The sequence below is a fragment of the Gymnoscopelus braueri genome (genome assembly GCF_963280865.1).
Source record: "Gymnoscopelus braueri genome assembly, chromosome: 5".
NCBI classification, from domain to species: domain Eukaryota; kingdom Metazoa; phylum Chordata; class Actinopteri; order Myctophiformes; family Myctophidae; genus Gymnoscopelus; species Gymnoscopelus braueri.
The window spans coordinates 15,911,364-15,927,829 of record NC_137606.1 but is presented as its reverse complement, the minus strand read 5'-3'; the positions used below and the strand labels follow the sequence as shown (position 1 = coordinate 15,927,829).

Sequence of the window (16,466 nt, the reverse complement as noted above, 5' to 3'; positions counted from 1 at the left end):
ATAAAGATAATGGTGATTATTTTAGACATGATGGTACAGCCTTAGCAAACTCCAACTATAGCCCCTAGTTAGCACCTCTCTGGAGCAGCATCCGTCCGGACTTTCTAGAAATAATAGTATAACCTAACCCTGGGTTAAGTGATGCAGTGTGGAAAAGGCTGCAGTTAGACCATGGCTAACTCTTAGCCTCGGCCTCATGACAACCCCAGGCAAAGAATATGCAGTGTGGAAAACACAAGCGTGCGTGTGTGTGTGTGTGTGTGTGTGTGTGTGTGTGTGTGTGTGTGTGTGTGTGTGTGTGTGTGTGTGTGTGTGTGTGTGTGTGTGTGTGTGTGTGTGTGTGTGTGTGTGTGTACATGTTTATGTCAGATCATGTGTATGTTACACATATATGTTGTATATTTGGAGAATGGAATAGTATTTGAGGTTGAGTAAAATTTCTTGGTATGGCCAACACTACTGTTATCTCCTTTAAAATGAATCAACCTAAATCCATAGTTGGTTAATTCTCCCTATGTTATTCACTGTGCCTGTTTTGGTCTGTTTTATTTGATCTGTGCACTTTCACTTAATGCACACTATATTGCATTTTATTGCATTACAATGGCTTGGCATAATTACAGTGGAACATCTACTTATGAACTAGGGCCACTGCGATGCCGAGGTGAGTGGCCCACTGACCCTAATAATATTGGTTAGGGCACATACCACAGGTCGGAAAATGCCTCTATCAGTGAGTGAGTGCCCTATTTGATCCCCAGCTAGCTGGACCACTTTATGTTATTCCCCTACTCTCTCCACATTTCCTGTCTCTCTTTACTGTCACTATTAAATGACTGGATTAAAAATGCCCACAAAAGAGTGTAATAATTAGCCAAACAGACACATTTGTCTGTTTGAGTACTCACCCAATATGAGCACAAGCATTTTCAACGAATTGCAAGAATTGTTATAATTTTATGCTAAAATGTATACTGAGCAGGATTTGCTCCCTAATCATTACTTATGGCCTAGCAGTTGTTTAACATTCAAACAGCCAATTACAATGTGTCTGTCCTGACGTGTCCCTCCAGGTATCGCTTAGAAACATGCAGCCGTCCATCCAGGCTATGGGAACACTGTCGCTTAGAAAAGCGCAGCTGACCCTTCGGGTTATGGAATGATGTCTGTTGTAAACACAGCTCTATGAAAGTTATTTTACATGTGGCAAGTGGTCAAAAATACACGATGCACTTTTAAAAATACTACACAGGTAAATGTGTTTTAGTCTGGTACCTCTGCCGCCGTGTTCCACGGCCCCTGTTCAGCTCTGGGCCCTCATTCACCCCCCCCCCCCTTATAGTGCCCCTGGTAAGCCCCACCAAAACTACCCAAGAATCAGTCAGGGGGAAATTGAAGGAATGTCAGGTAAATGCAGTGAAAGTGTTTGAAGATAAAAGAGAGAAGAGAAATGGGCTGTTGCACATATTAAATGAAAACAACAACAAAAGGAACATCAATCTACCTCAAGCTGTCGCAGTTCTTCTTCCTCCTAGAGGGGATAATAGATAGCTGGTCAGAGGCTGAGTGGAGGGGAGAGAGAGGGCACCAATGGCATGCGCTACTGGAAAAGGTGTGGCTTTTTAAATGGCAACTACAAGGACAGATCAGAGTGTCTGGAAGCAGCAACGGGACTGGGAAGAAATGAGGAACGGCATGTTAAAACAGAGTGAGAGAGACAGACAGAGAGGGAGGGTGAGATGGAATGGGGTTAGAACAGTGGTTCTCAAACATTCTCATGTCAAGGACCACCAAACTGATATGTAATAGGTCGGGGACCCACATCTGAAAATACTGTGTGTCAGGGTCCAGGGACCCCCAGAAGATTAGATTTGTGTTGAACTATTTCTAAATTATTGAAAATGTTTCACATTTTGTCAAGATTTTTTTCAAGACAAGACATTGTAGATCGGCTATTTTTGACGAGCCAAAGTATAACATGGAGTTAAAGTGCTAAAACTGATTGTGATTGACTAATTTTGCTAGGAACCCATGGAAGACCTTCAAGGAGTCAAGGACCCCTGGGGGTCCCCGGACCCCACTTTGAGAACCACTGGGTTAGAAGAAGGGAGGTAAAAGAATGTTAAAATAAAAAAAAAGGATAGACAGAGGAAAGGACAAACGTGGTGGCCATTTCACAGATGAGGGGTGGGGCATCAGATCATAAAGCAACTTAAAAAAAAACATGAAAACAAAAAAATATAGACCAATGTCCTTCCCTGATGTCTACAACAACAAACCCACGCTGTTGGTGACTATAAGGAAGGACGTAGAGAGAGAGAGAGAGAGAGAGAGACACGGACGGACGCCGGTGCAGTTACCTCCGAATGCAAATCCTCTTCCTCCTGGAAGGGGGGAGGGGGGAAAACCAAGAGATAGGGGGGGGGCAAAGAAGGGGTCAAAGGCCATTAGGTGTGTGGAGGAAGAACATGAGTGACACTAACACCAACAGAAAAGACCATATTAAATGGTGTGAAACTACTTAGGTCAGGTGTCTTCAACGTTTTTCAGGGCAAGGACCCCTTAGCTGAGAGAGATGAAGCAGGGACCCCCCCACTACATAATGTATCAAATTAAACTTTTTCATTGATTTCGTAGATAGCGTCATGGACTGGGTAGCAATGTGTTGGATTCATGTTAATGTGTATTTTAAGTTAACCAGTTAAACCCTCAATACTTAAAATACTTGTACTTGGTCTGTTCTTTTTCACACTACACCAAATCTCTGGGCCGAAAATAGCCGATCTCGCAACGCCTCGCGGCGCGAGGCATTGTGAGCTAGTAGATCTGCTATTTTCGGCGAATGTTCCTCTCAGAAAAGTGATGCTAGGGTTCAGGGGGTTAATGTAAAAACCAGTTCCTATCACACAAAGATTTGGCGGCCCCCCTGTAGTAACTCTGAGGACCCCCTAGGGGTCCCGGACCCCCTGTTGAAGACCCCTGACTTAGGTAATACTGATTCAACACAACTACTTTTGTAAAGCTAGTATTGGTGCATTCTTAGGTATTATACTAACGGACATTATCACATTGTTGATGTGCATTTCAGTTAATTGTTGAAGGTTAATTTGGTCTAGAGAAACACTATGATGAGAAACACTATGATTCATTATTTTCTGAAATCAAGAATGATATTTTGCAGTAAATAAGGCGAACAAGGACAATGTCACAGCCACTGAGGGTAGCGGCTAAAAACAAAGAAAGATGAAAGGGTTGTACATTTCATGTTTTTTTCCCCAGTGACAGTGACAGTGACATTGTCTTAGGCTGTATTTGAGAGACATACAGAAGACTGCCCAGTGTTATGCCAGCTAATGGAACATACATTTAATCAATTGTATTGCTATGTAGAATGGTGTATCATAGAGAGGGCTTGGTAAAACCCACGTCCTTGGCCCGCTAGGCCAGCGGTCCGGGCACCTAGGCTCCAATGTAGCCTGACAGCGCATCGCAAGTGTGAGTCCCGTTCCCGACGATCTTTGCTGCATGTCTCTCCCCATCTCTCTCCCCTGTTTCCTGTCTGTCTCTACTGTAAACTATAAATAAAGCCCCCAAAAATAACTTTAATAAAAACCCACGTCCTTGACTGTTTTTAATCAAATAAATGTTTAGCATTTCAATGCAGTGTTTATACTAATGGTTTAGTGTGTAAGTTAGCCACAAAATCTTCTCAACATAAGTATATAATTGTACTTTTGCTAATACACATTATGAAAGAAGTAATATTAAAAAGTGAGTTTGATCAATTCTCATAAAATGCATTTGTCTAGTAGTTTTTTGGAAGTGTAATTAGTGGCGCGTCCAGACTTTTTTGACTGGGGTGGACCAAGTTGGGCACATACAGTGGTGGAATCAAGTATGAAAGCCTATGTGTGCACGCCAATGTGTCTTGAAATAACATTAATTACTATATTTGTATCCTATCTACTTTAATTATTAACACAAATAACTACTCGGCAATGATGCAAGTCGGAAATTCATGTCCTATCTGATTATGGATACCTGTTGTACCTGTTGTCAGAGTACCCGTTATATCTGTCTGTCTGTCTGTCTGTCTGTCTGTGTCCCTTTAATGGCCATATATGAAGGTCTGTGTCAGGTATGCCCAAATATGGAGTCCAGGCCAGTCTATGACGTCAGTACTATGACGTCATATTGATTACATCAGGGTACTCCATATATGGGGATTTGTGGTTTTATCAATATTGTTTGGAGATCTGCTAATCCGACCGACTTCCAACTTTGCCCATCAGCTCCCTCGGCTCCCCGGCGATACACACGCCAAGTTTGAAGTCGATCGGTCCCATATATGGCCATATCAGTCGGATAAGCGGTATTTCCGCATCCAAAAACTGTGTAATAGCACCTCGCCGCAGGCCACCCCCTGGACCCGACACTGAGTATAATGCAAAAATGTAAATGATCAATATCTATGAAGCATGCTTCAAGCATGGGTTTGGTTATTGCCATCCATCCACATGAGACCTGTAAAAAATGGAAAAGGGGCAAAAAAATTGAACTGAAGATGCTTGTCATTGGTAGAGCCTATAAAATGAAAAATCATTTTCAAGCACTCAAATCACACTCCAGCAACAACAAAGGAATGTTTTGGTGGTTTAGTTGTACTGAACAAAGACCAGAGTCAAAGAGATGCAAAAAGCTACCCCCAAAACTAAACTAGACTGAAAGACTACACTACATTAAATGAGTAGTTATGACTTGAAACACACAGCTATGATGAACAAAACGCACAACGATTCAAAGTCAATGGTTTATACCTCAGAAACTGGATGGTCATCTTCACCCTAAAATAGTCGTGAACAGCATTGATTAGCTTAGCAAATGACTCACCAGGCTTTCACCAGGATTACTAGACCTAAATGGGGGGATTTATTTGAGCAAATTCTAAAAAAGGGTCAAGTTAAATAGCATAAACATTGCATATAAATAGCAAGTATTACGATGTAAAGTGATACTGTTGATTGAATAGTGAAGTTGTGTGTAAACCTATATTTATTGACATTGTTGACAATAACAATAATAATAATATAATGACATACATCAGAAACTGAATGCTTTATTCAGGGGCCATTAATCATTATTATTATATTATTTTATGAATGCTTTAATACTACTTATATATCACCTTACTTGTTTTCAGAAAGAGCATTTTCAAAATGTGTCATTCGTACAATTTTGAGGCAGTTATCAACAGAAATCAATGGGGTTAGAAAACATTCAAACAACTTCATGTTTGACCTTTAACAATCAATCTGAAATTTAGAATGCAAATATCATCCAGCATCTTAAAAACTGTTATCTGTGTGCAAGCTATAGATATTTTTCAGCAAGTATTATATATATCATTATTTTATTATATATTAATAAAGCCAGTGGCAAATTAGAGAAATTTGGCAAATAGTACTGTGTTAATAAAACAGATATATCCCCCTACACAAAATATGCAGCTATATCTTTCTAAACCTAGTGCCTGGGGAATTAGTCATAGCACGAATTTCCCTGAAATATATACGAGGATGTGAATTATCGACACCACTTGACCAGATGTAAAAACTGTGATCGTTTGTCTCAATAATATTGGGAAATGGGTGTGAGATCTATGGTATCCAAGCCTTTCACAGAAGGGCAGACATTTGCTGGTGCGGTTATTAATAATAGCCTCCTTTGAATTAGACATGATGACAACACACACTCTCCATTTTTACCTTCTCTTCTTCTTCTCCTTCTTCTTCTCCTTCTCCTGTCTCCTATTCAAGAAAAGAGAAAATAATGAAATGAAATTTAATGAAATACACACCGTTTAGTAACAATAAACAACCCAAGTTATCGAGAACAGGGTTACAGAAGATTACAATAAGATTAACAGATAAAAACAACATTACAAAAGTAATCGCGAAATTGTTCCACAGGCATATTTAAAAGAACTTACCTCTGGTTCCTCTGCTACCTTGACCTTCTGTTAATAGAGAAAATATTGTATTAGAGACCTCAGAGAGGTAATAAGGAAACGTCTACATGGCATTCCAAAAACAAACAACATCTACAGTACATACACGTTGTGTGTATGACGTGTACAAACACGTGTACCACACACTTTAAAAAACTCAACAATCACAGGTATATCAGGCACATGGAATCACGCATTGGGAGGATTGTGGGACTCTAGCAACACAAATGGACAAGGACAGTTACTAGGTGGAAATGAAGGGGAATGGTAGCATCAAGACCAGTGCACACATTCTCACCGGGAACACACAAAATCACAGTCTGCAAACGAAGGCCACTCCAAACCAAGAGGGAAACTGAAGAACACGGTTCAGTAGTAGTGCAATGGAAAACATGGTTAAAAGTGTCTGACTGTGCTGAGGGGACAAATACGGTGAACCGTGAATTGGAATGTTGTAGGGTGTAGGTTAGTAAGAGATCCGGAGATAGGAAGGGAAAGAGAGAGAGAGAGAGAGAGACTCGTGGAGGAGTATTTCGACAAGGACAACAGGAACTTGAAAAGGAGACAAAACCTTGTTATGGAAGGAAGAAAACAAGACATGACACACAGTCATAAAAAGGGATGCAAGGATGGATGCTGGAGGAAGTAGAAGGAAAACATTACAGTGCGGAGGTGTACGCAAGAGGGACATTTAACACGTTAAGGGACTGGAGGAGTGAACAAACATGATGGAAGAATACACAGCAGAGCACTACAGGATTCTTGGTAGAAGGCAATTACAGTGTCCTCTGAGACTTCATCCATTTCTTCCGTGGTCTCCTCCTCTTCTGCAGCCTCTCCCTCCTCCTCCTCCCCCTCTCCCTCTTCTGCAACAGCCTCGCCCTCCTCCCCCTCCTCCTCTCCTTCCGCCACCTCCTCTTTCTCTTCTGCCTGCTCCTCCTCTATGTGTGCATTTCCATTGCGGTGCTCCACTGGCACTGAGGATACCGTCTGAGGTGAAAACAACAACAACTTGCCATCAAGGAAGGAGTGTAAAGAGAGAAGAAAACAAGTCATAGTATTAAAACCATAATGGCAGCTGTCACAGGCTCCACTTCAAACACCGTGAGGGAGGCAGGCAGCTGGAAATCCTATGAGGAAAGAACAGGGATGAATAAACGAGGAACAGCGTTTTAGAGCTGAAGACTGGAACGTCAGTAATGTTTATAAAAAATAAAATAAAAAGTAAAAAATCTGAAGTTTGAAAGCTTTCATGTGTGCTGGCTATGAAGAATGCCCCCCCCTCCCATATGTTAGAGGCAGTGCTGTCGTTGATTCTTCTACTGCACTGCGTCCTCAAACCAACTGTCACTGACTTCAACTTTGCAGCTTACTTCCCTGAAACCTAAACAGTAGCAGTAGGTGGGACAGCAGCAGAAGGGAAAGCAATTGAATTTATTTCCCCCAAAATAATGGTGACGCTAGTCCTTTAAATGAACTCGATTTGCACTCTCCACGAGGCAGCACCCTTTTAGAGTCCATATGGGATTTGGAGAAGAAGGTCACAGGTTCAGTCGGGCAGAACTCTTCGATTGTGTTCCCGGCTACCCTTCAGAGACCAACTCTATTTGATTCCCACTCATGTTCAGCTAGGTCATATCATTAGCACAAATGAGTTCACTCATATACTTCAAAACAATTAATTCCCTGACTATTGAAATCTATGCAAAACCATTAGTAGTTTTCAGAGTACCGTAAAACTCAAAGAATATAGCCATTAGTGAGTGTAAAATATGAATCCATCAATAGGTATTACTAGCTTTAAAGACAATACTAGCTAAATCTGACGGCCAACAATTACATAATGAGACATTGTTACTTAGTTATAAAAGAAAAAATATCTAGAAAAAAATATCTAGCTTTGATAGCTACATTTTCTCATGTGTAAATTGTGCAATGCAGCAGACAAATGGTACAGCGGTGACATCGTGTCTGTGGAGAGGTAATACGACAGTCAATCACATAACAGCAAATACATTCTTCATATCATCGCTGTGGGGCAGAAACCTTGTATATAGGGACACCAAGTTGGTAGTCGTTATGTCTGTCTGTGATATTTAACCAATGAAAAGTATTAGGAAGGTCTTGTGACTAAAATAATAACTACAATCCATTGGAGCACAGGTTACTTTTTTCCACTGTTTTTGAACATACAGTACAAGGTTTACGGCCAACAGTGACAATATTTTGCTTTGCTTCAAATAATACACGACAGAAACGGATGCGTCACAATGCTGCCATTTTACACACAATGATGGAATGTTATGCTTGTTAATGGACGATAGATAGATAGTTTAATAATCCCACCATACATCACTCGTCCATGCAACACAAAGATTAGACACATTCCTGATTACCCAGACCGACTTGCCAATGGGAAATTAGGCAAGTCAATTTGACTGGATGGGAGAAACACTTTCAGGATATACTGGATGGAAAGAGAAAGGAATGGTAAGCAAAGACAAAAGTTAAAGGTGAAGTGAAGTAAGGAAGCCAATTACTAGTTGCTCATCACAGTTTCCTTCAGCAGTTGTTTCTTCTGTATTGGTTTCCTCTGTGCTCATCCCGTTCTCCACCACAACTGTCTTTTCCTGTGTCAGGGAAAGGGTCAGGTTTAACATCAGACGTTGTGCTAGTTATTTCCTAAAGCATAGGTTTTCAAAATGGACGCCATCAAGGGTTGCCAGGCGGGCAAATTGGAAAGAGAGGAAAATGGGAAAAAAGGGAAAATATATTCTTAATCATAAACATATGAAAATAAAAATAAATTCAAGGTAATAATTTTAAATGCTGGATATTCAAATTATGTGAAGAGGCATTACTTATGTTATAATTTGGCAGGTTAATGTATGTTTTGTATCAATAATTTAAATCTGCAAAATAACTAAAGATGTCAAATAATTGTAGTGACGTAAAAAGTTAAGTTTTGCCTCTGAGGTGTAGTGGAGTAGTAGTATAAAGTATTGAAAGACGGACATACTCATGTAAAGTAAAAGTACCTCAAAATTGTACTTAAGTACAGTAATTGAGTACATTCCACCACTGCCATTAGGAACAATTACAGTAGCTTCATGCTTAAACCTTTCTTCCTGTGCAGGAATATGATGAATTGGGTGCGGTCAGCCATATCAGAATTGACTCAGCTTAATTACGCGTAACATGACCTGGAGGACAAAACATTAGCTGCACTGTTTGGTAGAGCAAACAACAGCGCTATCACAATCCTAACTAGACAGACTTAACAGGGCTACTTAGAAAGTATAGTAAGTATATAAGTACCCAGTCTTGGGTGAATAATTAAACAGTTTAATGTTTATATGTGGGGAGAGAACCAACCTTGTATCCAGGAGGAGGCTCCAGGCCCAGAAATTCATACACATTGTTGTCCTCCTTGGCATCAAAGAAGTTCTCATAATCCTGCAAAAAATTGAACAATTATGTGTGTCTGCTAACTGCATTTACCAAAATACGTATTTTCTGTATACAGAGCAGACCTGAGTGAAAAAAGCACTTGAAAGCTGCTTGATGAATAGTGTGAAAAGTGTCTTTTTATGTATGGTGGAATGTGTTAATACAATATAACTAGAATATCTGTTCTGCAGTGGTTGGAGGTGGTCTTGATACATTTCCAAGTGATATTTAGAGCCTGTTGGTAGCTGTCGGGTAGCACACTGACTGGTTGACAAGTAGCCCTGCCTGAAGTGCATAGGCTCAATGTCTCCACTGGCCAAGTGAGGATAGATTAGCGGTAGATGTTGGGCTCCCAGGTGGGAGAAAAGGGTTTGAATCTTGATTCTTACAGTTGTAATTACCTCTCTCTGTCTGGAGAGGATATAAAACGTGCACATTGTACCTTTAAAAGGATAGTGTAAGTGATATAGTAATCATTGCAATAATAGAGACTTGTTCAGTAACAGGGTTCTCCCCGTCTCTCCGGCTCTTTAATAAACAGAAAATACATTTCCTGGTGGTTTGCCAATTTCATCCAATCAGGAGAGAGTACCCATTTATCAGCTTCAGTTTTATAGAGTTCCAGTTCCAATTTTGTCGGCTCGTTTCTACGTGTCATCACTTCCATTTTCACTTGTTATCCTTTTTCCTGTAAGAGTTCTCTCTCCTAATTGGATAACATTGGTGTCCCGACCTGAAAATACATTTTCAGTTTACGTAAAGGAGCAGTTCACACAAAAAAAAAATATTTTCTATCAATTACACAACCCATGAAGCCTTGAATTCATGGAGATTTTTTTTGTTTTTGTCGGTCATCCAATTATTGGCTTAGGAATGCGACAAAAACAAAGAAATCTCCATGAATTCAAGGCTTCATGGGGTGTGAAATTGATAGAAAATAAGTAGTTTGTTTTGGTCAACTACTCCTTTTAGAGCTGGAGAGACAGGGAGACCCCTGTTACTTAACAAACACTCCATAGCAATGATTACCAGGCCTGGATTAAGACTTTTCAGGGCCCGGAGCTTGGACCACGGTTCAGGGCCTGTGGAATGTCCGTGTTGTGATAATTAATTCATACTGCTTTAGCTGCAGATGCATGATGAGCAGACTAGCATAATGTTAAACTTCTGGCCAAAACCATCTGGAGAAAGTGGGTTAAAGCAGTATTTGTAAATGTCATTTCACTGTTTCTCAATGTTGGGTCCGGGGACCACCAGTGGTCCACGTGGACCTTACGGGTCTGTAACTCTGAGAGTACAAAAAAAAAGACTTTACAGTACAGATTGGACTCCCAGAGATAAAAACAAAACAAAAAACATATCAAGTGGGGGTCTGATTCAGTGGCCCAATGCATATCAAACTGGGGGTCCTTGAGAATCACTGAATTAACTACAGCCTACTGGAATCAATCAATCTACACCCTAAAATACTCAGTGCTAACTCCCAAAAAATGGACCCATAAGGGTCCATTTGGTTCCATTTGTACACTCTCTGAGTTGCAGACCCGTAAAAATGCCCATTTGGACCACTGGTGTTCCCCACACCCGACGTTGAGAACCAGGGTGACCCAGGTCTGGTTTATTCCAATGTTCACTTAAACGTATCAAACCGTTTGCTAAGCTTACCCCACAGTAGCTCCCTTCGTTGAAGATCTGAGGGGGTAGAGGGATGCCGTTGGTGGGCTTCTTCTCCACAGGGACGTTCTCCCTCATCCACATACGGTTCTGCTCATTGCAAGCAATGTCAAACGGAGAGTACTCCACTTTGAGAGCCTCCAGGAAGCCCACCACATCCTGCTGCTTCTTCTTGATCTGGAAGTTGGAGAAATAAAAAGTGGTCTTTAACCACGTCAATCCTCTCTAGACTAGAGCAGTGGTTTTCAACCCTTTTCATATCAAGGTCCATTATTTATTCGGCATTTGAGCCACGGACCACCATTTGATGAGATTTAGCCTCTCAGACCCAAGACTTTGAATATTTTGTTGCCGTTGGATAATATTTTGTCGACAATTCCATATTGATGTTGGTACCATAGGAGAGATAACAGGCAAACGTTGATCAAAATAACAATTATTTAATAAAGTAATGCAGATGTTTAACAATACTTAACCCTTGAGAGTTACACTCTGAAGAGTTAAAGATCTATAAGGGTCCATTTGGTTACCAACTCTCCATCATTTAGCTGGGGACCACCTGGAACCCCCTCATGGACCACTATTGGTCCCCGTTCCACTGGTTGAGAACCACTGCTCTAGAGTCTAGACTTAGTAAATTGGACCCGAGTTGGCTCTGTACTTTTTTCTGTCTACAACAAATTGATCTGTTTTTGGCTTAAGTTCCACCCAGAAATGCCAGAATATGGATGGTGGGGTTCACGTGGTTCTAAAAAATATAATAGTAGTAATAATAATAATAATAATATAATAATAAATCCATAGGCCTAAATGTCCTTACTTTCATGCCATCTGGTGAAGGCTTTTATCCCAAGTACCTTACAGTACCTTGAGTGTGTATATTTATAGTACTGTACTTGGCACCAGCTGGAATCAACAGCAAATTAGTTGGCAAGGTTAGATAGTGTTATGTTCTACACACAGACTCACAAAAGTTATCATTATCCATTATTGCCAATAATCTTTGGGAGATGGAGCATGTTAATAGGCCAATGTGTGGGGCAAAATGTCTGTGTATAATAGAAAAATATGAATTGCTAGCTGTATCAAAGGGATACAAATATGCCCCTTTAGTTTAAGTCATTATTACTGCAAGCAACTATTTCAACTTAGCCTATGGAGTCCTGGACATTACTGCACAAAGAAGTTCTAAAGACTCTGCAAGTTGAATGGTGGATCTCTTTCAAGAGATTGCTGTTTAGGTTTGGAATGTGATCCAAGCAACTGGTGAGAAATAGCCTAACTATTTTGGTTTGGAGCTACTTAGACGCATTGCAAATGAATAAGACAACTAACTGCTAACAGTGAACCATAGAGTCTACATAATCAATTACACATTAAAGAAGTCTCAAGCTTATTTTTAAGAACTCTCTCTCTGATCTCTTATCAGGGAAAGTCAAAAGTAAGCGCAAAGTTTACTTAGGCAAAAAGATACAAATCGCACGGGGTGGATCCTTACCGCAGTAGATCCCGATGAGGATGCGAGATACACTTTGATAACCATTTTGTTACGATATATTCTGTAGAATGTAACAAGTAGGTTCTTAAAGGAGCAGGCAGTCTCTCCCCTAATATTAGAGCGCGACCCAGGGCATAGCACTGTGATCACACACCACTGAGGTTATTTTGGTCTCCAGACTCCATCACCATAGGATTGGTGGGCTGGCTTCTACCCACCCGGGTGATTGGCAACTTCAGCTGTCTGTCCGTCGGCTCTTGAACCAAGAAGTTAGTTTGCAGTTACATGCAAAGTGCATATATGGACCGAAATAGACACGGGTCGTCACTTCGGTCAGCAGACTTACATTTTAGACTAAAACACGGAAGGCCGACGATTAAATATTGTGTTTATACAAACCGGTCTTTGTTTTTTCACACTATTGTAATTGTAGGCTATTTTAATTGGAAGGATAGCCTATTTGTCCTGGTAGATCCGATTTGATTAATGTTAGGCTACTGCTGCCAGTGGTAACCAGAAGTCTCGCCCCAAAACACGCTCACCCCCACTTTCTTCGCGGACCGTTCGCCCCCAGCAGTTCTTGTATTCGTCTATTTGTTTTACTGAGGATAAGGTCAGAAATAAGTATAGGGTTGGCCATTGTTTTTTTTTTTACTGAGGTTACGTTTAAGAGTAAAGTTCGGGTTTGGCACCGTTTTACTGAGGTTATGTTTGGGAGTAAGCAGGTTAGGTTTAGTTTAGGCATAGTTTACTGAGGTTACGTTTAGGAATACCAGGTGGCGACCGTTCCGAGGTTGCCGGATTTGCGCCGGGGCGACTGTGTTTTGGGGCGAGTGCGTTTTGGTATTCCTGCAAGTGCCTACCTTGTCCCCCACCCCCCACTGACTACAAACTACATTTCCCATGGTTCCATTCACCGTGTTGTCGTTGTAAACAAAATGAACAAAACAAAGACTTTTTTTTAAGTCACCAAGAGCCGCTCCGTAAATCAAAAAAATAATTTCACTTACAATAAACAGTGATTGCAAGTAAGTACAATGATTACCCGGCGGCGCTAGGCACGCAAGATGTAAAAACGTGTCTTTTTATGTAGGCTACGCTATGCTACATGACTCGGACTGCTTTGAACAGCAAGTTTGACTTTCTCAATCTCAGGACTGAGGATGCTCAGAAACTCACTGACTCTCACATAAACATTGCTTCGACGGTATTATCATAATCACATACGTTTTTACTGTTAGTTGCACGAAGAAAATAAGCCTGTAGCCAGTGTAGTCATATTTAAAATGTTATGTAATAAAAAAAAACATCAACCTCATGAACGCGTTTTGCGAAAACGCCATTAGGGGTCAGCCTTGCCTAGGAGCTCAAACGTCGGCGTTGTGCCAGATCACTCCTCAACATCTTTAGCCCGCACAGATTAGTAGAAGGCTAGGGTAATGATGTTGGGGCCATTATTATTGCTGTTTGACAGAGGAAAAGCGTCCTTATGTAATTCATCCTCTTTAAAAACTAAAAAATATTATTTATTATTTTTGGAGGCTTTTTGGAAGGCAATCACACAATATATAATCACTTGAGAGACCACATAGAAAAAAAGTTTAGTATATGTTTGATTGAATACTTTATTAGCAGTTTGCAAAATCACAGGAAAGTACAGTTCAATACAAGGTCTGCTAAGAGGATTTTAAACCCAAGAAAGCCTATGGCTTGTTTCCATTGGGGTCCTTTGTACTAACTTCATCGAAACATTAATGACAAACAATTATACACTACTATGCAAAACATCATATAAACAGTTTGAAAACAAAAATATGTCCAGTAAACAGTTCAGGGGGGGGGCTAGGCTTTGACTTTTACAGGGGCCAGTTTCGAATTGCAGCCACCTGTAAGTGCTCTTTTAGAGAGGTTTTGAAGGAGAGTAGGGATTCACACTCCTTTATGTTGGTAGGGCGTTCCACATTTTTGTGGCATAGCAGGAGAACAAATTTAACTCCTCATTAGAGACAAATCTGGGTTGGACGTGATATAAGGAAAATAACTTGGGTTGTTATTATTTGACTGTTCATCTTTTACTAGCAGTGGCAACATTTTGAAATAGGCATTTTTGGTCCATACATTTGGTCCAAAACAAGCTTGTCAACAAGACGACTAGATTTTTTTCCTCTGGTCTTGTTCCAAATATCACAGATAATGACTGAAATGAATGATCAAACAATTCCAGAACATTAACATATGACAAGCATATTGTGAATGAGCTTTAGGTTGGAAATTCCCTTTAATGTTCAATTTATTAGTTTAATAAAATGTTTCTTTTGCTCTCAGGGAAGTGACTCTGGATTCATGTCTGTGAAACAGCAGAGTAGAGACTGAATCTCCAGGATGAAAATAATAACAGGGGGGTTGATGATGGCAATGCTGCTGGCTACATAACAGGACTGACCCATTCAGAGCTCCCATTCAGTCACCTCAGCTTTAGCCTTGGGCACCCATGTGTTTCTTTGCTTTGGTTACCTCAGGTTGCTCTGGCCTTTTCAGTTCAACAGATGTGGGGATGGCAGTCATACAATCCAGAAGCACAACCACCAGAAAGGAAAACAGGACCAAAGACAAGCAAAGAAAATACTAAAATAGTTATTGTAAACTCATAAGAATATGTATTCATGGAGATGACTCATTGATAACTTAATCTTTTATCTATCACAGAGGGCGGCTGTGGCTCAGGAGGTAGAGCAGGTCGTCCAATGAATGACCACATGTCGAAGTGTCCTTGGGCAAGACACTGAACCCTACATTGCCTCCAATAATTCGGTCGGCACTAGCTTGCCACCATTGGTGTGTGAATGTGGGAAAAGTGAGGAGGCTGGCGTCGATTGTTCGCCGCTTCACCTCCCAATGTCCCCCCCCCTGTATGAATGAATGAACCATTGTAAAGCGCTTTGAGCACTTGGAAAAGTGCTATAAAATGCAATTCATTATTATTATTAATCTCACCCTAGTCTAATACCTTCTTGCCATTTTATTTTAACAGTGTGCCAGTGTTTTGAGTAAAGTCATGACTTAGTTTTTTTTTAAATTATTATTTTGTATCACATAATATGTAGCACTTGGCTATGAGCTGGGCTAAAACTTAATCCTAACCAGCATCTGTATATTTCTCGTGCACACTGTGCATACACTCATATAAACCCTTAAAACATATTCACAAGTGAATATTGTTTTTACGCTGTCTAACTAAAGGGAACATTTCCAAGTGTCAGGCAGACAAAACCCTATGCAACAAGCCATGAAGCCCTGCTGTTCCATCAATCAAGCCCCATGAGGGTCTGAAGCACACGATCCAGTGTGCACACATGCACTGCATCAAGGAGCTAAGCAGCCAGGTGTTTGGGGCTACAGCAGCAGCTTTGCAAGGCCACCACTGAAAACAAAGTGAGACAGACCCAGCATTGCCACAGGATGGCACTGCAGCACTTCCAAGACTCACAAAAATGCCTTGGCGGGATCTTTGGCACATTGTGTTCTTTGCCCTTATTGTTGTCTCTTTCTTTCACAATCTATTCAAGATCACTGCTGGGTTACAGCTACATACATTATTTGCTTTGGCGCCATCCCTTACACTCAAATGAAAGCTTCATTTTGGGACAATATTTTTTCTGGGTTATTTTTTCTGCACTCCATGCAGTGCACTGTCCAAGAATCCATGTATTTATGGGTCTTAGGCTAGAGACAATAGCAGTGTATTTCATTGACTTTAATTTTCCCCCAGAATCTATTAACGCAATCATTTATTTAACACCTGTTTGATAACTACCTATTCTTAATGCAGATGGAAGT

The 16,466-nt window shown here is 40.6% G+C and overlaps 1 protein-coding gene across 1 annotated transcript in view; it reads right to left on the bottom strand.

The window, feature by feature from the left end:
* The window catches only part of get1 (guided entry of tail-anchored proteins factor 1), a 28,182-nt gene that overhangs the window by 6,234 nt on the left and 5,482 nt on the right, over window positions 1–16,466 (bottom strand). Inside the window, exons 8-16 of the mRNA XM_080429089.1 lie at window positions 12,630–12,785; window positions 11,123–11,308; window positions 9,383–9,463; window positions 6,788–6,997; window positions 5,990–6,016; window positions 5,766–5,807; window positions 4,818–4,844; window positions 2,361–2,384; window positions 1,505–1,531 (exon numbers count right to left, since the gene is read on the bottom strand). Coding sequence (XP_080285215.1) covers window positions 1,505–1,531; window positions 2,361–2,384; window positions 4,818–4,844; window positions 5,766–5,807; window positions 5,990–6,016; window positions 6,788–6,997; window positions 9,383–9,463; window positions 11,123–11,308; window positions 12,630–12,785 — 780 coding nt within the window. The remainder of the gene's footprint in view (window positions 1–1,504; window positions 1,532–2,360; window positions 2,385–4,817; window positions 4,845–5,765; window positions 5,808–5,989; window positions 6,017–6,787; window positions 6,998–9,382; window positions 9,464–11,122; window positions 11,309–12,629; window positions 12,786–16,466) is intronic.